Source organism: Denticeps clupeoides, chromosome 4 (genome assembly GCF_900700375.1).
Source record: "Denticeps clupeoides chromosome 4, fDenClu1.1, whole genome shotgun sequence".
Classification (NCBI taxonomy): domain Eukaryota; kingdom Metazoa; phylum Chordata; class Actinopteri; order Clupeiformes; family Denticipitidae; genus Denticeps; species Denticeps clupeoides.
The window spans coordinates 3,350,431-3,378,258 of NC_041710.1; the positions used below are offsets into that span (position 1 = coordinate 3,350,431).

The following is a 27,828-nucleotide window of genomic DNA, read 5'->3' on the forward strand; positions in this document are numbered from 1 at the left end:
TACAGCAAATAAAATTATAACAGCGTGATTACTCAAGATTCATTAATTTATTCAGTAATATAAACGAGACCAAACATATTTACTGTACACTCTACCAGGTGCTCTCATCATTCTGCTTACCATATTTACAAAGGCATTTTTATGATTTATGTACATATGCATAGAAACAATATTCAAGCTACGTCATCATCATAAACTAATGCATAGAGTATTCAATGCAGTCATGCTTCTGGACAAACAACATCACCATGCTTAAAGCCTCACTTAATGAAAGTAAGAATTTGAATTTGCATTTGAAAGTAAATGAGTCTGGTATAAGAAAACACAAGTGCTTTGGCTCTGTAGGAGAGACTAAGATTTAGTAGATCTCATTATACTGAACTGAGCGGATACTTGTAGGGTCATTTGGAAGTACATGATTTGGACATCTACCAGTGGTTATCATGGCTGTTGTGGTGACACAAATAGCAGAAATTGAGCCTCTTGTGTTCATTTTGAATCATCAAATTTTATAAGTTTAGTTTTGATAGGAAACAAGAGGATTCTCAAAGGAGAACAGCAAAAAAAAGTTAATGAAATGGAAAAACAAAGTGCATCAGTTTCTGCCAGAAGGGGGCACTGAAAAAGAAAAAATATATATAATGTTATTTTTTTGTTTGCATTTAAACTGGTACAGTAACTCTCTAAATATGTCTCCATAAAGGGGTTGCGTCCCCAGGGTTCAGAACATATCTGTGAGGTCATTCAAACATGCCCATCAGAATAAAGACCTGATGTTGTGAAGGCCAGTGAATATTATGTGGAATATTTCTGCAGATGTATTTGTTAAAGCTAGCTAGGTAGAAGCTTTGCAAATTCTTTCAGATTTCAAAACCCGCAAAACCCACAAGTGCCGCCTGAATGTGGCCAAAATATCAAGGGTTGAAGGCATTTACAGAGCATAAAGAAAAAATAAAAAAACAGCACAGGACAATACGCAGGACATGATAATGACACGAACAGAAATCTGACAGCAGCATAATTCTTCAACCGATTGTCATTTCTGAATTTATTGTTACTGATTTGTTCATTATGTTGATATCAGATCTGTGAATGTTTCCCCAACTCTTTGTGGCATAAATTGTCACTGATAGAAAAATTTTAATTGCTACATTTACTGTAGATAATAAATAATTTGTATTTTTCAAACTTTTATGATCTGTTATTTTCCCTAACAAAGAGAATATGCATCACTTCTGTACATAACTGATTATATTTAATTAACCAATGCAATCAAATGATGGTTGTAAGCATGTTCTAACATCATATGTGATAACATGTTCCAATAAATATAGTAACATGATGCTATATGATGAAAATATAACACTGTTTATTAATTAGAACATTGCCACCGAAATCTGTCACTTTTTTTTTGCTAATTTATAATAGTTTTCTGATTCCTAAAGACATCCACAGTACAAATATTCCCTTTAAGTAACAGATTTTAAACTTTAATTGGTATTGGGGTGTCACAGTTACCGTAAATTATGCTGTACTGTAATTTCACAACTATGTGCAAGTCTTAAAACTCTGTCTTTCATCAGAGTGACCTAATTATTTCCAAATTTCTTTTGATGTACAGATGTCATGCAAAATAAAGAAAGACTGGCTTTTTTGGTAGAACCACGTCAAGCACATACAACTTGTGTTCCGTATTAGAAATGAAAGTACGTGCACAAGCCTCCTTTCCTGGCCACTGATGACCAGCATGCAGGTTGTTCTTGGTGAGATGCCCCCAATTTGAAAAAAAAACCCAGAAAAGAATCAGACGAACTGGCCGCCAAACTGACTACAGTACGTGAGCAGATACATGCTGGCCTACAACTTTACACACATACTGAACACAAAGTGTGATTTGGCAATGAATCAAGCATCGCTGCGATTCAGTTCATTCCATGGAACCAGCTAAGAACCTTGACCCTTGACCTTCTGAGGTGTGAAAAAAGACAGACGACACGTGATATTAAATGATCACTTTATGACTTAAAGCTGGTTGGATCAGGAACGCGTCCAGACAGAAGTGTTGAGGGGGAGTTGGATCGGACGGTGTGAGGTTTAGGAAGGAAAAGACTAGAGGGCCCTGAGTACGAACGCGCTGAGCCAACATGGCGGCGCTCACTGGTGGACGTATGTTTCTCTGGGCCAGCGTCCACCATCCCCCCGCTGAGCATCTCGGACCCTCTCCCTGTCCCTGTCCCTGCCAGGGTAGTGGTAATGGTTGTGGTGGTGGTGTTCGTGGTGTGAGCGGAGCTGGTTTGGGGGCCTTGGCTGCCGGTTGCGCTCGTTGTGCTCCAGCTCGTAGTCCTGTCCCCGGTAGACGGGTTCCATGTGGTCCTCGTTGGCCCCTCGTTGGCGGTGATGGTGGTGGTGGTGTTTGTGATGGTGGTGGTTGTGGTCCCTGTGGGTCACCGTGTTGTGGTAAACGTCACCGTCCAGCTCCTCCTCCTCCTCCTCGTCCTCCAGCAGCAGCCGCCTCCGCCGGGTCTCCAGGTACGCCGGGTCCCGGGCCGGCAGGAGCTCCACGTCCAGGGCCGGCTGCGTCTGTGTGAGTTGAGGGTTGTGGGGTTCGGTCCGGGCAGTAGTGGAGCGGTGCCGGTGGTGGTGGTGGTGAATGTGCTGCGGCCTTTTAGGTTCGGCCCGCAAGGGTCTTGACTCTTCATCCTCATACTCATCTTCCTCTAGCCTGTCTTGCTCCTCCTCCTCATCCTCCTCCTCTCTCTGCTCCTGGGGCTCAACCTGGGTCTCCTGCGATCCTTTCCGTTTGGTCGCCGTGGTCTTCTTGCTTTTCTGATCATCCTGGACAGTCAGGAACACGCACATGAGCCACGATAACATCTGACCTCATCGCATTTTATTACTCACCCACACGCACACAGTTCATCACCATCAACACTCTCACACTGAACAACTGAGCAGTAGTTGGTGACGCTGCTGCTACTAAAAGAGGTTACCCTGCAGCTACGGCTATGGCATCTCACTCACCCGAAAGACTCATGTCTTCTTTGCATTCTTCGCGGTGTTAGTGATGGAGGACAGATGGGGTGGGGAGGACATGTCAGAATACACAAAATGATGAAATATAACCAACTCAACAACTAAGGTTAAAAAGAGGCTGCACCGGTACTTTTTAACTGTTCTCACCGATCCTTTTTGCATCTGTAGTGTAGTAGGGTATAGTATAGTATAGTGTAGTTGCACACACACACACAAAGTAAACCAGTTCCTCTGGAAGAGAGTGAGGTGTGTGCCGAGTCTGTTGTTGCGTATTCTGATACATGCATAGAAAGGTGGCCGCATTTTTCAACCTAAACCCTAAACCAGTGTTTATTGCTGCCGCCTTTCTGTCATGACTTGACTATGTAGGCGACTGCAGGGGGGCTCAGAGCACTTGGTCCATGTTCTCTCCCTTCGTGTCCCTGCACTAAATAAATAAAAAAAAAAAAACACTATTGTCACACTTCATGCACCTCATCCACTCTCGCAATTCCGGCTGATCCGTTTCAGATCATTTCTCAAGCCTGCATGTGCACGCCGACAGTACAGATGTGCCACTTATTCTGGTTTGTGTCTATGTAGGATATAGGATGAGAGCGGCATTCATCCTTGCAATGTTCATTGTTGGTAAGTGTATTTTTTTCAGCTCAAAAAATTATGAATGTGTTTAAAGAATGCCACATACAACATTGCTCACAGGCACAGTAGCGGCAGAAACGTTTAGCGCCCCCTAGTGTTGAGGAATAACTTAAATTGCACAAGGAAGCTGTTAAAAAGCTGCTTAGAGTTAATATGATTGACTTAATTTTACTTTGGATTGAAGTAAATGATGATATTAAAGCACGGCATTGATTAGATGAGATAGGAATGTGACTGTGGTTGGAGTAGTGGTACCTTGGTTGTGGCAGCCGGGCTTATTGGCAGCGTGTTCTCCGCCAGTTTCTCCACCATCGGGTTGGGAGGGTCCATCTCTGGTGGATGGGTGGCCCGCCAGTAAGACTCCAGGTAGTCAGCTATGTGCTCACAGGCGTCTGAAAGTTGGTTTTCGTCCAGAATGACATCAAATATTTCCTGCAGTAGCGTGGGTGGAATGTGTGTGACTCAAAAATAACAATTTCCTACAGATTAATTGTAAAAAAAAAAAACTCTAAATAAGGTCAACTATATAAGAACTCACATTTGGACACTGGGCCAATTTATCAGCCGCCACCAGCTGGACATTTAGATGCTTGGTTTGAGACTTGCCCCTTGTCTTGATCAGTCTTGTCAGAACCTAAATCAATAGAGTGAAAATTAATGCTACAGATTGTAAAATAAATATTTGCAATGAACAAATGCAATGGATTAAATCATGAAATAATTAGTTTTATGTTTTAAAAGCCATGTTCGGTGTTCACGCTGTGGTGAAATAACTTTGATAACTGTACACCTTTGTGCATGCATATAGGTGGAAAGATGCTTTATTTTTGCCAGGGAGATATTTCACCAATCAGACGTAGCCATGCAGTCACATGACCACACTCAAACCGTGGTGGCATAGCAGCACAAACTCAACACACAGCACAGACACGGGACGAAAAATGTCAGCTGCGACTGTCAGCAAATCAAATGTTACTGTAAGTGTCATATTGACCCTTTTAGTGTTTGTAAACATGTTGTTAAATGGTGCGATGAGCTAAATAGACCACAATGTAGGGTAAGGAGTTAGCGTTATCCTTTAGCTGTTTTATTTAATGTAGCAATGCTAACACATATAATTGCCACATATATACGATCAGATTTAGTCCATTAATTACAACAAATTGTACTTTAAGTTACTATTATTATTGCTATTATAAATATTATTATTATTGTTGTTGTTATTATTTTAAGCATCATATCGACCCTTTTAGTGTGTGAAAACATGTTGTTAAATGGTGCGATGAGCTAAATAGACCACAATGTAGGGTAAGGAGTTAGCGTTATCCTTTAGCTGTTTTATTTAATGTAGCAATGCTAACACATATAATTGCCACATATATACGATCAGATTTAGTCCATTAATTACAACAAATTGTACTTTAAGTTACTATTATTACTGCTATTATAAATATTATTATTATTGTTGTTGTTATTATTTTAAGCATCATATCGACCCTTTTAGTGTGTGAAAACATGTTGTTAAATGGTGCGATGAGCTAAATAGACCACAATATAGGGGAAGGAGTTAGCATTATCGTTTAGCTATTTTATTTAATGTAGCAATGCTAACACATTTAATTGGCATATATATATATGTGTGTGTGTGTGTGTGTGTGTGTATGTATGTGTGTGTGTATATATATAAATCAGATTTAGTCCATTAATTACTACAAATTGTACTTTAAGTTATTATTATTATTACCCTTAAAAATATTATTGTTGTTGTTGTTTTTATTATTAGGAAATACCATAATTATCACATTTATATTTTTGTTTCTAAAAATTAAATGCGATATTACAATCCAACAGTTACTCAGTACTAGAGTAGTCTAATCACTAAATACTTTTGTATTCTTACTTGAGTAATTTTTGAATGACTACTTTTTACAATATTATTGTTTTGGAGTAATGCTACTCATGGTTATTCAGGGACTCCAGAGAGTTCTCAGGAAACCAGAGAACCCGACAGAAACTCACAGATTTCTGACCAATTGAGGTACTATGATGAGATATAACATTATAATGCACTTCATAATTTTTTCTAAATCATCAAATTATTTGCAACCTTTCAAAGTGTTTGGGAATGACACAACTGCCACTATTACTAGTAATAATGTGCAATATTGGTAATAGTATGGCAACCATTAAAAGAGAAGATATGTGTTAACCTTAGGCGACGAGATCTTGACATAGACCAGGATGGGCGCCAGAGAGGTCTTGCTCAGCTGGATGGGGTGGTTGATGGTGTCCGCATCCAGCACCACCAGCTGCAGACTTCGGGCCAGTTCAAAGATCCGCTCCACCTCCCCCTGGATCTGGGCTGAGAGTGGAGACATGCAGAGCTACCAACCACATCCATCAAAATGTTTCTCCCAACCCCCGTAAACTCTGCTCATTATCCCTGAAGTGGCTCAGCTATCGATGTCTCCAAAACCTTACAGACAATCCGATCTCAGCCTCGATCTGCACCTGATCACATGACTCCACATGGACCAAAAGTACCAGCTAGAAGCGGGAACTGAGAACTATAAAATCACATGACCCGTTTCAACACCACATGTTCACCAGATGCACAGCTCTGAATGGCGCTAAGCCACGTTACGAGGAAATGATGGCCGCAGCGATGGGATTATCAGGCTCCGTTTAGATTGCCTGTGCTGGTGTGGGTGCAGGCAAAGGTCAGAATGCAGATTTTTTTCTCTCTCTCTCTGGGGAAATGCACTAAATGGAACACGGCAACAGCGCAGTCTTCACGTGATGATGAGAAAAGCCAAAGCCCATGCGCTTCCTCCATTTCTCAGCAGTCATCAGAGGGTCTCTGGGTGGGTGGAAATGACCGGCTGAAGCCAGGGGGGAAAGGAGCACAAAGACAGTCTACTGCTGCGTGATACGTACCGGCGGCGTCTGAGCCAACACGTAGCGTAGTGAGGGGCAGAGCAGAAAGAACCAGAACAGTCAGACACAACTCCGTGCCCAGGGGTGACAGGAACTGGTCCCACATGTCTGCCACTGGCCCATCTAACATCAAGTTCACTCGGCTCCGACTCGGTGGTCAATTTTATTTTTTTTGGATTGCATTATGCTTTTTGCATTATTGTAAACTATTCTTTTTTTTCCAAAGGGTTCCCTGATACGGTACATGCAGTGGTGAAAGTCTGCGTGGCCACGTCACCTACCCAAGTTGGACCTTGTGTTGGACCGGTCCATTATGGCGTGTTTGCTTGGGTTGTTGAGTATGGAGCGTTTGGCAAGAGCGATGTCAGCCGTGACCCGAGTGATGGTTATTCTGACAACACACAAAGACACCATGAGATCAAAAATACCTTCCCTCAGCTTCAAATGCTTCTCAAGCACTAAAAGAACGAAGGAGATTAAATAGCGTTCATGTGTTACTGCAAGCACTCGTTTGAAAATGCTGCATGTTACTGAACGCAAGTCGGAAAATCCTTTTTATTGTCACTATACACGTGTACAATGAGATTAAAAGCTACTCCTCTAGTGCAGCATGCAGGAGAACCAACACAAGATAAAGTGAACAAGTGCAAGACATTCATGTAGTAGAGCAGTACATTAATATTAAAATGCTTATCCTGACTGACACTAACCCTGGAGCGAGGCTTAGGTGGCGTACAAGGCCAGCTGGGTCAGCTGACTTTATTTATGACACCATCTTTAATTGTATATATTACATATATTCTCAAATACATTGTAAAATCAATTGGCCTGGAATTGCACAAAGGAAGCAGTAATTGTTCTTCTGTACTGTAAAATTGATGTGCCAGCAAGAAACATTTGCTTCTGACAGCATTGATGTGACATGCACTTGTGAGTATAAAAAACGCGAGTGCGTTAATTGAATTACAAATTACAGCATATTTATTTATGCTTGGAATCTAGACTGCACGTATAATAACTAGGTACATGAAGTAAAGTCCAGTCTGCATGAGGTTATTTAGGCCTGCCTATTATAACCTCTCCCTTCCTTCTGTACAGAAACAGAAGCCACTCACCTCCCTTCAAATCGGTGTTTCAGGAAGTCAAAGAGAGCTTTTTGCATCATGTCTGTCACCTCGTACCCCTTGAGCGAAGGCCCGATTAACACCACTGGCCGCATGGAAGGCACGACGTCATACGCAGCCAGTTGTTCACCCTTAAACGTAAAAAAGCCAGGCTCAGCGAGGCGTCGCAGCAGGAGCGGCGGCCGGAGACAACAGCGGCAACACACAATGAGGCTACGGCACCACAACACAACACCGCAGGAAGGGACCACGGGAAAAGCGTAGCTCAGAGGTTCTCAACGCGGCTCCCGGAGGCCTTTCCAGGCCTTTCCAATAGACGCACGGTTTACTGTCTTTGAGGGACGGTTGAGAACCCCTGAGGTAACACAGAGACACGAGAAGAAGGACACCAACCACCTACGTCATGTGAATTTTCACACCAGATGTGAATCATTGCACATCTCAAGCCGAAGCTTGAATACCGAACAGGGAACTAGGCGAACGGAACACACACAGACGCCCCAACTTACCGATTTCTTCTTCACCTGTTGGACTGTTCACAGTGGAGAGGTGGAAAAAATAAATTGAGTAACAGCATGCAGGCCGGTGAAATGACAACAATGCTATTCTTTTTTTTTTTTTTCTCTCGCACTTTGTGCCGAGACAGAGATAGAGAGAGAAAGGAGGAGGAGGGGGGGGCGGGCCTCGGGTGTGGCGGCAGCCGTACGGACGAGGCCGAAGCTTGGAGAGGCTGCACATGCTCCACCGTTAGCATTACCTTCTTAAGGAAGGACACTCTTTGCTCTTTGGCTAAGGGAGCAGTGACTGTGTTTGGGTCGTCTCTAGCCCGGGCTGGCGGCTCCGAGACTCTTGGCTCTAAGTCACTGTTGTCTATAGCAACTGATACGCAGAGAAACAGACATAGTGTAGGATATTTTTGTCCTATTGGATTTATGAAAGCAGAAAAGAAAAGAGGAGAAGAAGAAGAAGAAGAAAATGAAGCAGGAGAAGAGAAGAAGCTGCTTTACCTGCTGGTGGAGGAGGGGCTTTCTTTGCACTGGCGTCATTACCCTGGGCGGCAGCATTGGCTGCTTTACTGCAATCAAAGGTCAGCGATCAAATAAACTTTTCTCTAACTGTAACTCTCCAGAACGATCACCTACAATTCAGCTACCTATGTTGAACTACTGCACATCTTCAGCTCATAAAATAGATAAGATTTGTTGTTCACAATCGGGATGTTTTATATAACGCATTAATATGCTGCACAGCTTTTGCTACACAGCAAAGGCTACAAATAATGCAAAAAAATTATCAGCTCTACTGAAATAAGGTGTACCATAGGTGAAGATGAATAGCAGGCAAATTAATGTCGATTTTAATATTTGTTGTCATAGCGACAGATTTCTAGTCATGTAAAATGTAAGCCGTGAAGTGCTTGTACTTGGCCAGGGCCTTGGCAGCTTTGCGGGCTTGGACCTCTCGTCGGATGAGGATCGTCTCCAAGTTGACCGGACTGGGGATGAAGCCCACCTCACCACCCTCCTTCACCGGTCGCCCAATCCACCAGTCATTATTGAACTTCTGCAAACCAATCATTTTCATTCGTAAAATCAGCACGACAGCGACGCGAAAGCACGTTCCCAGACGCCAGACGCACCTCCTTGATGTGAAGGAAGTCCTTAGCCTCAAAGGAGACCCCGAGTCCTGGTATGGGGACGTTGTCGTCGTCCGCGGGAGTGTAGGTGTAGTTCGTGCGCACGGCGAACGCCACAGGTTTGAACTGTGTGAAGGAGTGAAAGAAATCAGAGCTCCACCAAAGCCCTGAGGACCTCGTCCTGTTTTCCACATGTCCTACTTCAACCACTCCACGAGCAATATGACTAAAGTTTCTAATGTTTAACTGGTTAATAGTAATCAATACATTAAATGATACATTGGGAACTTGTACATGAAATCAGGCTGCACCTTCACTTCAGTTTTGTTCATAGTTTTTTTTTTTTTTTGAGCTACGATTTAAGGCCAAATGGTCAATTTGTTGCAATTTAAAAGATTTGAATTCATTGAAAATGCAAAAAGACTCTTAAGGTTTTTAAGTTTTTACACAAAGCAATCAATCCTGGAAGTCCAGTACTTTTTGCCTTAGTAGTTCACCTAAATTTCCACAGTTTATGTACTGTGTGAGAAAAGCAGAAGTGACCCAGATGCACGCAGCTCTTTAACAGAATGAAGAACCTGGCTGGTGTATGCAGCAGCCGCGCTCATGTAAGTAACAAACACACTAAATTTGGAAAGGCTTTCAAAGCAGGGCGCTCACATCGGAAGGGATATTAGCATAAATTAGAGTTTCTTAAGATTGCATTCTGAAAACACAGCGGGCGTGTGAGCTTTTTTTAATTTTTTTATCAAATGCCTTCGTCTTGGTGAAAGCTGTTTCTTCTGAGTTTGTCTGTGGGCCAAGACGAATAGGATGTCTCAAGGACAAGGTCTCTGGAATTTCTTCACAGACGGAATACTGTGAGTTGGCTTTGGTGGTCAAAGGTCAAAAGTCAACAGGGCGGGCAAAATTAAATGCTCACCGTGGAAAAACTAGGACTGTTCCATTCACTGAAGTCCCCTGGGGCAATGTCCCCTCACCCCGACCTGACAACATCTCATGCCAGCGCTGTGCATATCAGGCTGCTAATTGCTCCAGTTTGGCGTCTGGGGATGTAACGGAGAGGAAAGGAGGCCAGGACGGGACAAAGCTGTCTGTTCTGAGCTTTAATTAAACAGCACCTCAGGGAGGTGGGGGGGATTTCGGTCAATATTCTGAGGCGGCAGGACCGTGACTGGGTCACCGTGGACGATGCCATCAGAGCAAATGGAGGGAAAGTCCGGTCTGATGAAGCTTATCAGCTGTTCCCACTGTTTTTTTTTTAATGGAACTAGGCACATTTTTATTTTATTCTGTTCAGAACAGTTCAAACATCATTTATTCATCATACCTTGGCCTTTTCCAGCTGAACCTGGGCATTTTTTTCCACCTCAATGGCACTTGAGTCCTGACGGTCCGCCGAACCCTGCTGAGGGCAGACAGAGGGACAACTGGGTGACAAGCTCAGACCAAAAACTTACAGAAATATATACAAAACACACACTCATGACTTAATTCATAATTTCATTTGAATTCTGAAGCAGTGTTAAAATCAGGAAGGTGTACTGGTACCCTGAGGACCTTCACAATCGAACCAGGGCCCCTGCCCTGTGCCCAGTGTCATTTTACAGCATTTACCAGACGCCCTTATCCAAAACAACTTACAATCAGTAGTTACAGGGACAGTCCCACCCGGAGACCCTCAGGGTTAATTGTCTTGCTCAGGGACATAATGGTAGTGAGTCAGGTTTGAACCTGGGACTTCTGGTTCGTAGGCTACTTCCACCCTAGCAAAATGGTTCTCAAACACTACTGAATTAATAGGCTATCTTTATATTATCTTTTATAATGCATTCATAAATCGACAAAAAAGAAGGATATTAAACATATCAGTCACATACAAGCATCAGAAACTAGTTCTATATACTGTAGTACTATTATGCTACAAACTAGAAACACATCTTTGGCCAGAACTGGGATCACTTGATTGCAAGAAATGTTTCAGAATGACACCATTGCTGTTACCACAGAGAAATAAAGATTTAGTCATTTGCAGGTTATGACAGGTTGATGGTGAAGCTGCAGACGTACAGAAACTGGGTGATGCAGCGTTAACAGGCTGCACGCTCCCACGGACACCAATCAGGTTTTGGCACGACGCCTCGTCTTTTTTTAAATTACACAAATTACACACACGGTCACAAATTTATCCATTCTGTGACCTCGGGCCCACTACCGCCTCTCTGCGAACACCACAGTGTTCTGCTGCAAAGAACATGTCGATATTAGATATATTATATGCACAACCCCACTTTTTCTACTCTCAAAAATTAAGTGAACAAAAAGGCAGATGTGCTGTGGATATACGGTGTCACAAGCATGGTGGCATGACGAGGCAGGTGAACGGAGATGATGACGAGGAAGAAGCACGCATTCGCACAACATCACCGGGGGTTTAATGAGTGAAGAACGGGACAGGGTAGACATCCGATAACATGGTGAATGTGTAACACTTAAGAAAGACCCAACAGAGAACAGAAACGAACAGGGCAGCTTTATACATAAGACACAGGTGAAAACGATTAGGGAACATTACACAGGACTAACGTGAAACCCCTTCCAGACCGGGTCAAGACAAACGGTCAGCTGCGTCCAGCACGTCATTTTCTCCCCCCAGGAAACTGAATGTATTTCAGTAAAAAGTCAGATACACAAACATTTAAGTTAAAGCCACTGTGAACCCAGTAAAAAAAATTATATATATATGCACACACACACACACACATTTTCATGACCATTTACGTTGGTAGATTCTCACTGAAGGCATCAAAACTATGAATGAACACATGTGGAGTTATGTACTTAACAAAAAGTGGAGACCTGGCCTCCACAGTCACCAGACCTGAACCCACCCCAGATGGTTTGGGGTGAGCTGGACCAACAAGTGCTAAACACCTCTGGGAACTCCTTCAAGACTGTTGGAGAAGCATTTCAGGTGACGACCTCTTGAAGCTCATCGAGAGAATGCCAAGAGTGTGCAAAGCAGTAATCAGAGCAAAGAAACTAGAATATAAAACATGTTTTCACTTATTTCACCTTTTTAGTAAAGCAGGACATAACTGGACAACATAGTGTAGGACGCCTGTAAGTGGATATGTTGGATATTTCAAACAGGACACACAAGACAAGACAAGCATGTATAAAATGTGCAGGAATGTGCAAAATGAGTTGAGATGTGTAAAGAGTGCATAAGGCTGGAAGTGTAGTTTACGTGTAGTTTGTTGAGTTTAACAGTTTTCTGGTGATGGCGGCGCATTGAGAGCTCTGACTGCCTGTGGGAAGACCTTGGAACCTTCTTCCCTTGGAACACGTTTGGTAAGCACAGCAGACCAGGAATGGGGAGAGAACCATGTTACTGCTTTTCCTGCTTCCATCAGCTTCAAAGACAAAACGTTAAGCTGCTGTCTAATTTATCCCACCCACTGTCAGGACGATCAGTGACATTCACTGTCAGTGGTTATAACTGTACGGCTGATAGGTGTAGAGACACTTATCCAGAACAACTTACAATCAGTAGTGACAGGGACAGTCCCCCCCCCTGGAGACACTCAGGGTTAAGTGTCTTGCTCAGGGACACAATGGTAGTAAGTGGGGTTCGAACCTGTGAGTCCGTGGTATTCTGTCTCATGCGCTAGGCTCCTACCGGGCGTCATAATCTGTCTGTGACAACAGACCTGAACTTGAAAAGGCACCATTTAATGCTCAGCTGTCACTCACGCTGCCAAAAGTGTAAAGAACGACCGGCCGGATTTATTAACGGTGCCAGGCTCGTGCCAGCGCTCGGGGCTAGAACAGAGCGTCTCGTCTCAAGACCAAAAAAAAAATAAAGTGTGACTACGCACAGGACAATTAGTCCCTCGCAAGTGAAACGGCCTGCAGCAGGAGGACAGCAGGGAACCAGACGGGGGGGGGACCAGAGGGAGAGCGGTTATTTCTGAGAGACAGATACCTTCAAGCCGACCGATAATATCATGTTCCGCAGCTTTGACACGGGCGTTGCCTGAACGTTAGGATGGCGTTAAATAAAGGTTTTCTTGCCATCAATTTCCCCAATAAATGTTACACAGTGACAAGAGTAAAAAAGCGTCAAGCGGACGCCAATGAAATGCCACCTGAACGCAGCTTCGACGCGCAGCAAAAACGTCGGCGTATGAGCGCCTGTGTGGACGAGGCCGAACCGGCACTACTGTTTTCAACTAGAATTTTTATACCGCTGCCAGGAAATAACAGAACAACCTCACTGCGAGATAATCGATTATGTTCTGCACTGCATCGATGCAGAATCATTCACGTTTCCTTTTAATCGTTTGCCTTGTATGTAATTTGCCCGTCGTTCTGTAAATGTGTACATTGCGAATAAGATTTTATCTTAATACTGTCATCATGGAACCGTTCGGAGAGTAAAAGGGGTGCAAAATAGTATTTTTTATTATTATCACCAGAATAAGAAAGAGCCGATAAAGGCACTGCAAGGACAGCATGAGGAAGTTCATATTTTCCATGAAGAACTGCAATGATATTTCTTTTCTTCATTATGAACAACTATTTTGAATATTTTTTCCATTCATCTTTAGACCTCTCAAATGTTCAATAATCATTATTTCTTATCCAGTATCCTATTCTTGACCACAATTATTAATTGTAATGCAGTTATATTAGTCGGGCCCTGTGCAGCGCCCAGGCACATGCCTGGGACATCTGTTCCCTCAGCACCCATCCACCTGCGCCTGGGTGCCACACTGAGCTCTGTACAAAACGCAGATGAGTCAGACGTTTACCAGGTACCACACCCATGGCTGACTTCCCTCCATCTTACAACTCATATGGTGTTTTAACGCATCAGGTTGAAGCCCCGCCCCCTCGCTCCCTGCCAACGTCTGTTCGGTTCATTTCATTACGTTGTGACGTGCGGTGCAGCAGGCTTCCCACTCCACTGCTGCCAAGGGTCCGGGTTTGAGCAGGACGTCCTGAAGGTGACCGGGAGCTTTTTAATCTCGCCTCCAAATGGCTTGACACGCCGTTGGTGCATTAGAAGATCATGTGACCGGAGGGACGCAGCTGGACAGAACCGAGTCAGCAGAATACACCGGAGATTTCGCCAAAAAACCCACCAGACATGACGAAGCGTCTTAACCCGCCATCTTCCTACACATGTTAAGGGCTCGCAGCCTGTAGCCGCGGAGAATCTGCTCCACCTCCACTGCTGGAAATAAAGCGATGACGACTGAATAATTCTCCACTTCATGACACCAAAAATGTCACCCTTGTAGTAGGTGGACTGTCCCTGTCCGCTCTGGATACGGGCGTCATATAAATGCCGTAAATATGATAAACATTCCCCTAACATTATCACCATGCCCTGCAAAAACGCCCCCAGGATGTATATACAACAGTCCCACAATGTCCTCAGGACTTTCTTACACAATGACTTTTGGCTTTACAAAAAAGCCAAAAGCAAAACAATGCTGCTATATGCAAAGATCTAGGAGAAAAAGATCTATGAGCAAAGATCTAAGAAAAAAAACGTATCGCTAAGGTAAGTCAAATATTTCCTTGCATTATATCTTCTTTCCTTTCAATGGACTTTTAACAGGTAAAACAATCACCTGCCTGGTCATGTGACACATTACATTTTATTATTTAGCATGTTCGAGGTGGGTCAGGTGATTCATTTCTGTACACCGACCTTCTGGCTGGAGGCAGAGGCCCATGAACCACCCTGGAAACCACCCTGGTCTTTTGTTCAGGAAAAGGTCATGTGTCATTCTATCTCAAGCGCTGACTGATCAAGACCTCTGTTCAAACCGTGAATAAATATAAAAGCAAATCAAATAAAAAATGCTGAATCGTTTAATATAGTAACTAAATCGTGGGAACACGATACTGAGGCTGAAAGATGAAACGATGTACAGCCATGCTTTGCAGCTATCCTTCATTTCGACATGAATTATGTTCGTTACCTGAACTCCAGGTATTAATTACAGCTGATAGGCGGACAGAAAGAACTGAACCTGGCAACCACTGGGGCAATGGGGGATGTTGCCATTACACTCAGCAGATTAAACTGCAGCTAAAGAAAGTTCTATTCAATTCAAACATGACCATTAATAATACTGACCGCCAACCTTTCTAATCAGTCAGGAACTAAAGTTAATACACCAACTAGAAGCTAGTGAACACACCCTGAAATGGGTCTAGAACAGCGCATTTCATTTGTTTTTCCACTTGGATCCCTTCACACCCCTTCTTTGACTCATCTCTTGCATTCTAATGAAGAATCATAAATAAACAGGCGCCAGCGAGAGGCATCCTGGCACTGCTCCGGTGCAGAATAGCTGCTGCCACATCGTCAGAGGTGGTGAGGGGGATGATACGTGAGCGGAACAAATCATTTATTAAATAATCTTGGCTTTAAAAAAAAAAAGTTGTGATTTGTTCTTGCATAGTGACGCATGTGTGTCAAAGGTCATCAGGAGCAGGAGAGACCGTAAGGTGCGACGAGACGATGAAATGTGCGAAGAATAGGAATAGAGGGACCAGCCGTCTCGCCACCTTGAACACACCTGAACTTGGGACCACATACAGCTACTAAAACCCACATCACACTACTTAGAGGCACTTAGAAATAACAATTGCAGTGGTGACCTAGCGGTTAAGGAAGCGGCCCCATAATCAGAAGGTTGCCGATCCGCCAAGGTGCCACTGAGCAAAGCACCGTCCCCACACACTGCTCCCCAGGCGCCTGTCATGGTGCCCACTGCTCACCAAGGGTGATGGGTTAAATGCAGAGGACACATTTCACTGTGTGTGCTGTGTATGAAAATCACTTCACTTTATCTTCACGATTCTAATTTTTATAGCTTGTTTTAAACAAAAAAGGTTGATGAAATCTCTGTTTTGTAAGATAAGTGTATCAAAGTATGTAAACAGGTCAGATTAATTGGCCTAATAGCAGCATAAATGCACGGCAACATGGCTTTGTGAAATACACATTCTACGTAGCGCTGGTTAGTGATCGGTTGAAGTGACTCAGTTTCGTTTCGAATCCCACTTCCACTGCTACCTGTCTCTACTCATTTTGTACCCGATTCGCCCCCCCCCTCTAGTTACGTTTTGTGGTCTTGTCCAGCCTTGCAGTTTCTCCATACGCCATTTATCCACTTACAATCAGTAGTTACAGGGACAGTCCCCCCCGGAGACACTCAGGGTTAAGTGTCTTGCTCAGGGACACAATGGTATTAAGTGGGGTTTGAACCTGGGTCTTCTGGTTCACAGGCGAGCGTGTTACCCACTAGGCTACTACCACCCACCAGAACCACGGCCAGTGGCGTCACCGGCTACGCCAGCAACCTGCGTGGCATAAATTCTACACACAAGCGGGCGGAACTCATTTAAAATGTTGCTTAAATCACAATAACAGGGCAGATGCACAAGAAGCAACATGCCTGCGTGCTGCCTCTGTCTCTGGATTTCTGTCCTGTCGCTCTTGCTCATGATTGCTTCTCTGTAAGGAGATTAGGGCACCGTGCGTCAATCCAGGATTTGGAGAAAAAGAGACAAATGCAAACCATTCTTTGGCAGGCAACGTCCAACGGCCACACCTACCACCACTAAGTGCAGCAATTGAAGTAACGAACTGGAACTGCGTTAGATGCTGCGTGCATGCTTTCAATCGCATGACCAGCGCGCAGAAATTACTCTTGCAAAGCCTTCATGCACGTTTCCTCAGATCTCTACAGTTCTACTGACCCAAAGCCTCCTTCGATGAGAAGAGTTTAAACATAAGACAGGCTACACAAAATGATTTGGCCTGCTGCTCTGAACTTATATAAAATATATAAAAATTCATATAAAAAAAAGTGGTGGGTATAACTGTTAGGGAATCCCTATCTAAAATAGGCCATTGTTTCATGTATAATGACCATATCATCTTGGCTGGATTAAATCGGGGTGGAAGAAAACCCCATTCGACCCACTCTAGAACATTCCCGGCCCCTGAAGTGGTTCAGGAAGCATTATACCCCATTTTAATACCCCGGCGACAACTTCTAAGAGGCTTTTCCTATTTAATGGGTGCAGGATACCTGCTAGTCTCACAGGCTGTGCCACTAATACATACATACTAATACATAATACTAATACATAATCTATACATACGAGCTGCAAGAATTGACGGAATAAATTGAATTCATTTCCTGTATTAATTGAATAATCAGGACGTTCAGCACCACGAACAGCGCCTTTCTGTCTCTCTCAGGCGAACCGAGGACCTCCTGGACGGGTCAAGGGGCGACATTTCTTCATCTGGGGGGGACAGAAAGTGACCGCGTCGACCGGCGTCCCCCACGCAGCGTGGACGGGAACGCGGCGAGGCAGAAAAGCCGGAGCGCACGGATTTACAGCTCAGCGCAACAGATGGCACTCTCTGCGGACGGTGCTCTGTCCTGTCTCTGCTATTCACACACACACGTACGCACACACACACACACACACGCACACATACGTACACACACGCACGCAAAACGTTATGCCGCGTTACCTTTTTCTTGGGCGCCATGCCGGCAGAGTCGGGCGGCCCGGCGCACCTCCACGACCCACGGACGAGTCAGACGCGTCAAATCAAATCAAATAAAAGCCGAGAAGAAGCGGACGGAGCGCGTTTTATCCCGCCACGTCACCGGGCTCGTCCGACGGGGGAGAGAAGGAGGAGAAAACGGCGCGGAACGGACGCGGAGACGCGCGGAGAGGCCGGAGCGCAACTCCAGCGCTCCTCGGGCGCGCCGGGCGTGTGTGTGTGTGTGTGTGTGTGTGTGTGCGTGTGTGTGTATCTGTGCTCACCCCTCCTGAGTCTTAACGGAATTAAAGGCTTATTTCGCAGCGCGGCATCTGCCGGCCCGCACTGTTCTCTGACCTGGAGTCGGTGGGGTCGCCGCCACCTCCGCCCCCCCACCGCCGAGCCCCGAAATGCCACGAAGTGCCACGGACTCGGCCGAATTTGCCGTGCGGTGACAGGAAATGACGTGTGCGCGGATAATTATCCATCCATTCGCCCGCCACATGGAGCTTCTCTTTCTTACATGACTGTCACAGTTAACTTTCATTGATAATTCCCTGTTGATCTTGGTTGCATGAGTTGTCGAGATGTGTTCAACATAACTACATTACATTTACTTATCCAGAGCGACTTGCAACATGCTTCCATGTTACCATCGATGAAGTGATCAGTTCTGGTTCACTAGGACCCCAACTATGAATACAATCTTTTTATTCACTCTGTTGTAGTTTCTATACAGAAGTCAGACAAGAAGAAGGTTACAAGTTCATCTAAATATTCTCTAAACAGGAAGGTCTTGAGCTGCCGTGTGAAGTTGCTCAGTGACTGAGTTGTTCTGACCTCGAGGGGAACAGAGGGGCCGAGACGGAGAAGAGTCTATACGAGCGTCTTCCTTTTACCTTCAGAGATGGAGGGACCAGGCGAGCAGTACTGGAGGCTCGGAGTATACGAGGTGCAGTGCGAGGTGTAATAAGGGCTGTGAGGTAGGATGGTGCTACTCCATGTTTGGCTTTGTAGGCCAGCATCAGTATTTTGAACCTGATGCAGCTACTGGCAGCCAGTGGAGGGAACGTAGCAGAGGGACGCTGTGGGACTTTGACCTGAACATTTTTACATTTTTTTTTTTACCAGTTAACTGGTTCCGGATAGGTTACTGTTCCAAATGTACCGGATTCCAGGGTTTATTAGCTGATTATGGAAGACCTGAACAATTGTTCGTTCACGAATACGGTCCATCCTTGATTTAATTGGCCGATTGACGTTACTGAACTCTTTCTACCCATGATGCACCGGCCGTCCCAGCTCCTCGGCTGACCTACATTCCGGATTAGACTAACGAGATGACGGTGCATTAAACGCTGTTTGATGGGGTTGGAAGGGCCGCGGTGCAGGTAAGGGGCAGTGCCACCTCCCTCAGTCTGGGGGACGGCAGATGGCCCGGGCGGGCGGCTCGGTTAGAGCGGATGCTTCTTGCGGCAGGCGTGCTTTTTATTCTGGTGCACAGGGGAACGGATCCAGCTTCCTGGGAGGGTTACGTAAGAGGCGGCGGAAGTGGCCAGTGCTGGCTGCATCGCGCTGAACTCTGGGCCAGACCGAGACATCTGGGGTCGCCATTAACCCCTCAAACGGGACAGACCCCCCATACCATGCATTTATCCGAGGGACTGCATTAACGACATGGAATTATTACAAGGATGTGCGTGTACGTGTCATAGGACGGTAATATATATATTTTTTTTATTTAAACTAAAAGGCTGTGGTGTATGCAGTGTAACGGGTCACATGACCAGAGTGGCTCTGTTGCATTATGGGTCAATCTGTATTTTTACTTATTGTTGCCTTGTTTCGCTCACGTGCCTTTACAATCTGGCCTGTGTTGATTGACAATAAAACAGCACGACCTTTAACCCCTCAGCGCAGTAATACAGACACGGAACGGGCGTCCGGTGGAGGCCGTCGGGCCACAGTCTGGTCAGGTGACCGCGCCACACGGGCGTGGTCAGACATTCCCAAACAATCAAAGGTGGAGAAAAATCCATTTTCCATGGCTTAGCTTCTCAAGCCCACAGCATATATTCTGATGTAACGGTTACAGCAACAATATGAATAATATGGAGGAAGAGTACAAATTCCTCCGCCGTTTACGTACTTTTATTGATGACAGGCCAGTAAATCGCCGAATTTCCAACCCCTTCTTGTCGGCTTTGCCTAGCAACGATTTGCATCTTGTTGTCTGCATGAGCATGATTCTCTGATGTGTTGCATCAGGATGAAGTGGATCATGTGACCAGACCCAAACCAGATTAAAAGATATCGCCGAGGACGGGGGAGTTAATACCGCAATAATAATAAATAAATAAATATAATAATAATCTTTTTTTTTTTAAGAATTTAGCTGTTCAGCATGAAGTGCGAATAGATACCTACACGGCCACCAGTTCATTGCTCGTGTGTGTATTAAACCAAACACACACACACACACACACACACACACAGGCAGCAAACGCACACATCTGTCTCTAAGCCTCTTACAGGCGGACATACACAGCGCCGTGCAGGGTTTCGGACGGGCAGGGGCCGGATCAGGGGCCAGATCGGGGGCAGGGGCAGACGTTCGGGGCCACGCCCGGTTCTCGCCGCCCCCCACGCTGGGCCCGCACGCTCGCCCTTAAACCAGCGCTCCGGAAAAGGCTGCTCCCGTTAATAAATATCACATCGTAACGTGCACGCACGTACACCGCAGCCACGGGCCGAAGGGGACGGCCCAGCTGGAAGTGTCCAGGGAGGGGGTCGCTGGAATCATCCAGGAAGGCTTAGTTTTTGTTGGTTTGGAGTAATCCTCCGTCCCCGCCCACATTCAGGTCACACATTTGATCTCTTTTATGATCATTTTTTTGTCCCGTTTCTTTTGTGAGAGCTCCGTCGCAGGGACACGTGCGGGGAAGCAGCTCCGGGCGGGTTTCGGCGATCCATGCGCACATCCGACATCCAGACAGAGACGCCTCGAGTGGCAGAGGGAACGCTTCAGACACCCCGGCGGAAGTGGCACAGAGAGCTCGGCAAACCGAGACGTCAAGCGAAATGTGGCTCCCTGCACACAACATCTGTTGTCTACGTAGTAAATAAAGAACATTTTTAAAAATCTGCCGCGAGGCCTTCATCTGCCTTAAAGTACAATCGCAGGCACAGAAAACGGGAAAAGAAACGAAAAGTAATTTGTTCCTATGATTGTCATTCCAACAGAAGACTCGCATCTTGGAATTATGCGAGGAAACGAGCATTCCTAACGTTGCCGTACTCACCCAAGAGACGTTTTTGATCTTGGGGGTGGATTTGGGCATGGCTGTACGGAGGCGCCCGCAGACCCGTCAGGCCTCTGGACCAGCAGAACCCATGTCAGCGCGTCCGCCCCGGCCCGGTCGGGAGGGGGTCCGGCGGGGAGACCTTCACCCTCCTCCTGCTCCACCTCCTCGCTCTCGGCCCGCGCTGGTAATGTGCTCAGACCCGGCACGAGAACATCTGGGCCGCGCACCTCCCCCACCGCGCTGTAGGCTGGCACCGGGCTATGGCCAATCCCGCCCCTGCCCACCAGCGGCGGCAGGAGGAGATTTAGGAGAGGCGCGGGGGCTGGGTCAGCGTGGCTGGAGGTGGGACGTGTGCCGGCCAGTGGCTGACGGGCGGCTCAAGCGTCTCAGAGGCACAAACGGCTTCGGTAAAGAACTTTGCCACATGGCCTCATAGCGCCACAGTGGCCTCAGAGAAGAAGCCGACCCGTCCGAGAGGCGAGGGTGACAATCGCAAATACTTTATTGTGGACGCCTACCGTGACGGTCACCCCTGCTTTTATGGTTAGAGATTACAGCCCAGCTGGCAATGTGCACTTTGTGTTGGTCATGGTCCTGTCCTGAAGGACAGCTGCTGAATTTTACTTTTAATGTCCCTTTTAATGTGCCGAGAATGGGGCAGGGGTGGCCTAGTGGTAAAGGAAGCGGCCCCGTAATCACTGAGGTGCCACCGAGCAAGGAGCCGTCCCCACACACTGCTCCCCGGGCGCCCGTCATGGTGCCCACTGCTCACCGAGGGTGATGGTTCAATGCAGAGGACACATTTCGTTGTGTCACCGTGTGCCGTGCTGCAGTGTATCACAAGGACAATCACTTCACTTTGAGAACGGTACAAAGTTGGGTGTCATTTTTTTCCACTTTTCCTGCCCTGGTTAGACCGCGTCAAGTGGGCGTGGCACGTGGCGCCGGGGTCAAAGGATCACAAAGAAGCCTGCAGAGCGACTCCTCGTTAGCATAGTGTCGCGCATCAGCGCTCCAGAACCCTTTTTTAATACAGACACGCCCTTCATCGGCTGCCAGGCGACTCTCTCCGGCACATTATTATGCGGCGGGTGGGAAAGGCGGGAAAAAAAAAGCCACGACGGCACACAGCATAGTACTCAGGACGCAAAGCCAAGCAATCACTTAATGCAATTCAGCCGCGTCCCCTCGCAAAGACGGCCGCATGACAGCGACATAAAAATAGCAACAACTCACCGACACAGAATCCCACATCCATATGTTCTGGTGCATGTCCAACTAATTGGTGTCCCTTCATATATGCACAATTTGATAAAAATGGTTGCGTTTATCCTTGAATTAAAGGAAAATTCTAAAAATGTACTATGTTGCTCGTACGTATACGTTTTTTTTATACTTTTTACTATATTTGAAATGTCTGATATGAATTCAGTCTTTAGATGTACTTCATGCAATGTAACATTACGTTCATGTAATTCATTTTTGATTGTTTTAAAAAAAAAACACACACACAAATTATCACAAAAATGGAAATTCAACTTCATTTTTAAAGTCCCGCCTTGATTTAGGGGATGTCACCATACTCGCAATACAATGTTGGCTATGTGTAGTACAACACAATATTTCCTCCAAGTGTCACCCAGCCCCGAACCTGTAGACAGCACCAGGGAGAACTTTTGCTGGAAGGTTTTCTGAAAAAGGTTCAGTTCAATTTAAGCACATAGGGAAACATCTGAACGTTTCACCTCAAAACATTAAAGCTTGTGAAAAGGACACAGGAACGCGACGAGTGACGGCACCAGGGAGGACGGACGATGTTGACCGGCGGGGTGGCATGCTGGGAAAATGCGGATGACTTCCTGAGCGTGCCAAACGTGCTGTGCTCGAAGAAACAGCAAGTTGGTGTCGGTAAGCCTGTTGACTTCGCGGCACTTGCGTGCTGCATTGCAGCAGACGAAGAGGGAGGAAGAGGAGGGGGGTGGGGTGGACATGTGAGGGGCATATCGAGGCTTACGTTCTCACCTGCTGACTGGGCATTAACATTAACAGCGTTTACCAGACGCCCTTATCCAGAGCGACTTACAGTCAGTAGTTACAGGGACAGTCTTCCCCCGGAGACACTCAGGGTCAAGTGTCTTGCTCAGGGACACGATGGTAGTAAGTGGGATTTGAACCTGGGTCTCCTGGTACATAGGCGAGTGTGTTACCCGCCAGGCTACTACCACCTAACTAGACCGCGCAATTCTATCCTCGGAGTCCTGCGCCCTGCAACGAGACTTTTGGCCGCCGGTCTCCACACCGCTGGGGCAATTTAACCTTTAACCCCGGGGACTGGTCGAACCGCCAGGCGTGTGAAGGGTTGAGGCCAGATGCACACCTTCTGCCATCGCAGCCTCTCCCGTACGTCCGCCTGGCGATATTTACACGCGTGTGACCTGGTCAATGAACTTTCCCTGAAAGGAGGAGAAGAGAAGCGCGAGGGACGTTTTACATTCATCCTTATTGCCCCCGGCAGCACGTGGACGGGCAATAAAAGCACAAATCTGCCTTTTCCGGCGTGCAGAGCTGCCACATTCTCCTGTGACTCGTGGAAAAAGAGCTGATTTCCACTTGCGGACGAAAGTTGAAGGTTGAAGGTACTCACGTAGGTGGACTGTACTCTCCTCCAGCGTCCCAGCCCACAACAATACATCAAGAGGACATCCGGGGGGGCTCGAGTGGACGGCACGGCCAAGAGGAGGCGCTTTCAGCCCGCCCGAGCCATCGGTCCCCGTCGCCACGGCAGCCTGTAGGATCACAGCCGAGCCGCGCCGCCTTGGGCGGGATCCGGCCCTGGGCCGCCCGGCCGTTCCATGGGGGAGCCTGGCTGGGTCCTCCGAGCGCCTTCCTCCTGTCGAGGGAGCAAATCCGCCTTTATCGTCCGGCACTCTGCCCTCACACACACACACACACACACACACACACACACACACTCTCGCTATCTCTGCTTCTCACACACAGCCAGAATCCCGTGGGCAGCCTCCTCACACGCTCGCTCCGGCGTCTCCGGGTGCACGACTGCTCCCGCTCGTCCCCGCAGCGCATCTTACACGCTCCTCTCCTCGGGCGTTTTATTTATTTACCGATCTGCCCCCACCCCTCCCCACCTCGGACACCGGCAGCAGAAAAAAAAGTGGGATTGATACATCGGCATAAATGTCATTTGCCACCCCCTTTTTTTATCCACGCCCTCTACACCAACATCCCCCTTTCTTCCCGTTCTTCCACCCCCTCCCCACAAATCTCCCTCCATCCAATCAGAATCCGGCGAGCGTGCCACGTCTGAGCGTGCCGGCTTGTCTCCAGTCCAGACCAGGCAGAGTCCGGGCTGCCTGACTCACCCCTTTTCCATCACCGTTACCTCCCTCTCTCTCTCTCTCTCTCTCTCTCTCTCTCCCCCCTCCAGAGGGGACCGTCTGCTCCCTCCCCTCGTACGCTTGCGGACTCCCCGGGGTCTGGTGCACCGCCGTCACCTCCCAGGAGCAGAGCTCAGTCACCGATCTGGGGGCCGCCAACAAGTCTCCCGGACACGCTCGCTCTGCATGCAGGAGCAGGGAATGGGCCGAGCGGCACTAGCGCAGGAGACACACAGGCGGAATTCAAATATGCTGCCTTACCTCCCCAAACACACACACACACACACAGTCCGCCTTGTAGCGCCCCATCGTTCGTTATCAGTCCACTCTTCCTTCCTTCCTTCTCTCCCTCTATCAGGCTATCTGTCCTTCCCCTCACCCCCAGTCAGCACATCAGCACAAGAAGGTCAGCGTGTGGTTTTATTTCTCCATTGCAACTGGCTTCTGCCTGACGCCACCATTCAACCACCATTGATTGGGTGGGGATTTGTGCAGAGGTGGGTTGAAAACGCTTTCTTTTTTCTGCCAGTTAACCACTTTCTTCACAATCCTGGAAGCACAGAAGGTTTGGAGGAAGCTCTGCCCAGAGTTCACGTTGTGGTGGCAGATGAATGAGTTAAACTGCGATAAATCATTCCTCTCCACTCTCCACACTGTAAATTCAGCTTCTTCCCCTGTTGTGGGCTCTGGGGCTGTCCGTCACTGAACAAACGTTCAGAGGCCATAACTCTTCCGAATGGCTCAGAGTGGAAAACATGGCATTTCAGAGCCCTGTTGGACTGAATCAGACTGATGGCTTTTTGCTCCGTCAGGCAGAAGCTTCAAGGTTGCATCAGCATAAAATGCCACATACTTCAGAAGATGACAACCGACACCATTTGTACCATTCACAAAGAAATTTGACTATCTACAAATATATAATTAGGGCTGTTAATTAACTACATATAATTAAATATTAACTGATCAATCACAGATTTTGTAATGAATTCATATGTTTTTAATACATAAGCCTAAATTTGTTTTCAAAATTGATTGAGATTAATGCCGATGACACATCACATAGTACTGTTTAATCTGGTCATGCCCGATTTTCACTTTCTTCCACACATTAATTTTGACCTCCCTAATATTAATATTTGCACTACCATACCCACAAATATTTTCTACTGAGGTGTGCCGAGTATCACAATCACTTCACTTTCACCACAAATATGTATTAATACCTGAGCTGGGTAAATAATGAAATTGGCAACATGTGTACTTTCGTTCAGTTTATTAAAGACCAACTTTTATAGCAATCTTTAGTGGGGCTTTAGATGGCGTGCATATTGTAAATTCTGAATTATAATTTAGGGTTCCTCTTTTCCCTTGTTGTGTCCTTTCTGAGACATGGAAATTGACAATTCTTAACTGGTTTTATGAATTGTCTGGGTTTTTGAGGTGATTAAATATTCATCACGTCATGGGCATCCTACATGCCTATTCACTTCCAATTCCACAAAGTATTGTTAACAACCCGCTCGCGATAGTCAAAGTACCACTAGCAAACAGCTTGTGCTGGTCAAAATTCTGCTAGTGACCCGCTTGCACCAGTCGAAATACAGCTAGCAACCCGCTCACGCTGGTCAATGTATTGTTATCAACCCACTTGCGATAGTCAAAGTATTGTTAGCAACCCGCTCGCGATAGTCAAAGTATTGTTAGCAGCCCGCTCGCGATAGTCAAAGTACTGCTAGTTACCCACTCGCAATAGTCGAAGTACCGCTAGCAACCCACTCGCGATAGTCAAAGTACCGCTAGCAAGCCACTTGTGATAGTCGAAGTATCCCTAGTAACCCGCTTGCACCAATCAAATTACCGCTATCAACCCACTCGTGATAGTCGAAGTACCACAAGCAACCCACTCGCTGAGGTCAAAGTACCGCTAGTAACCCGCTTACGATAGTCAAAATACCGCTAGCAATGCGCTCACAACAGTATAAGTATTATTAACAACCCACTCGCGATAGTCGAAGTACCACTAGTAACCCACTCGCGATAGTCGAAGTACCGCTAGCAACATGCTTGCGATAGTCAAAGTACCGCTAGCAAGCCACTTGTGATAGTTGAAGTATCGCTAGAAACCCGCTTGCACCAGTCAAAGTACAGCTAGCAACCCACTCGCGATAGTCGAAGTACCACTAGCAACCGACTTGCAATAGTCGAAGTACCGCTAGTAACGTGCTCGCAATAGTCAAAATACTGCTAGCAACATGCTCTCAATAGTCGAAGTATTGTTAATAACCCGCTCGCTTTAGTCAAAGTACCGCTAGCAAGCCACTTGTGATGGTCGAAGTATCGCTAGCAACCTGCTTGCACCAGTCAAAGTACAGCTAGCAACCCACTCGCGATAGTCTAAGTACCGCTAGCAACCCACTCACGATAGTCAAAGTATCACTAGTAACCCACTCACGATAGTCAAAATACCGCTAACAACGTGCTCACAACAGTCTTGTTAACAACCCACTCGCGATAGTCTAAGTACCACTAGCAACCCACTTGCAATAGTCGAAGTACCGCTAGTAACCTTTTCGCAATAGTCGAAATACCGCTAGCAACATGCTCTCAATAGTCGATGTATTGTTAAAAACCCGCTTGCGATAGTCAAAGTACTACTAGTTACCCACTCGCAATAGTCGAAGTACAGCTAGCAACCCACTCGCGATACTCAATGTACCACTAGTAACCTGCTCGCAATAGTCGAAATACTGCTAGCAACATGCTCTCAATAGTCGAAGTATTGTTAATAACCCGCTCGCTTTAGTCAAAGTACCGCTAGCAAGCCACTTGTGATGGTCGAAGTATTGCTAGCAACCTGCTTGCACCAGTCAAAGTACGGCTAGCAACCCACTCGCGATAGTCTAAGTACCGCTAGCAACCCACTCACGATAGTCGAAGTACCACTAGTAACCCACTCACGATAGTCAAAATACCGCTAGCAACGTGCTCACAACAGTCTAAGTATTGTTAACAACCCACTCGCGATAGTCGAAGTACCACTAGCAACCCACTTGCAATAGTCGAAGTACCGTTAGTAATCTGTTCGCAATAGTCGAAATACCGCTAGCAACATGCTCTCAATACTCGAAGTATTGTTAAAAACCCGCTTGCGATAGTCAAAGTACTA

The 27,828-nt window shown here is 46.3% G+C and overlaps 1 protein-coding gene across 10 annotated transcripts; it reads right to left on the reverse strand.

Moving 5' to 3' along the window:
* Window positions 1–28: 28 nt before the first annotated feature.
* cacnb2b (calcium channel, voltage-dependent, beta 2b) lies at window positions 29–24,396 on the reverse strand. 10 transcript variants are annotated; one of them, XM_028975700.1, is made up of 14 exons: window positions 24,266–24,396; window positions 23,912–24,157; window positions 10,700–10,777; window positions 9,373–9,495; window positions 9,157–9,296; window positions 8,741–8,808; window positions 8,243–8,265; window positions 7,725–7,864; window positions 6,891–7,000; window positions 6,610–6,618; window positions 5,883–6,034; window positions 4,211–4,306; window positions 3,928–4,104; window positions 29–2,835 (listed from the first exon to the last, which is right to left on the reverse strand). In XM_028975700.1, the coding sequence occupies exons 2-14, from the start codon at window positions 23,957–23,959 to the stop codon at window positions 2,155–2,157; spliced, it is 1,845 nt and encodes a 614-aa protein (XP_028831533.1). In that variant the 5' UTR covers window positions 23,960–24,157; window positions 24,266–24,396; the 3' UTR covers window positions 29–2,154. The 10 variants fall into 10 exon arrangements, with proteins under 10 accessions (XP_028831533.1, XP_028831537.1, XP_028831535.1 ...); XM_028975704.1 differs by having other exon boundaries at window positions 10,700–10,774; window positions 24,266–24,395; XM_028975702.1 differs by having other exon boundaries at window positions 24,262–24,369.
* Between the last annotated feature and the right edge of the window lie 3,432 nt (window positions 24,397–27,828).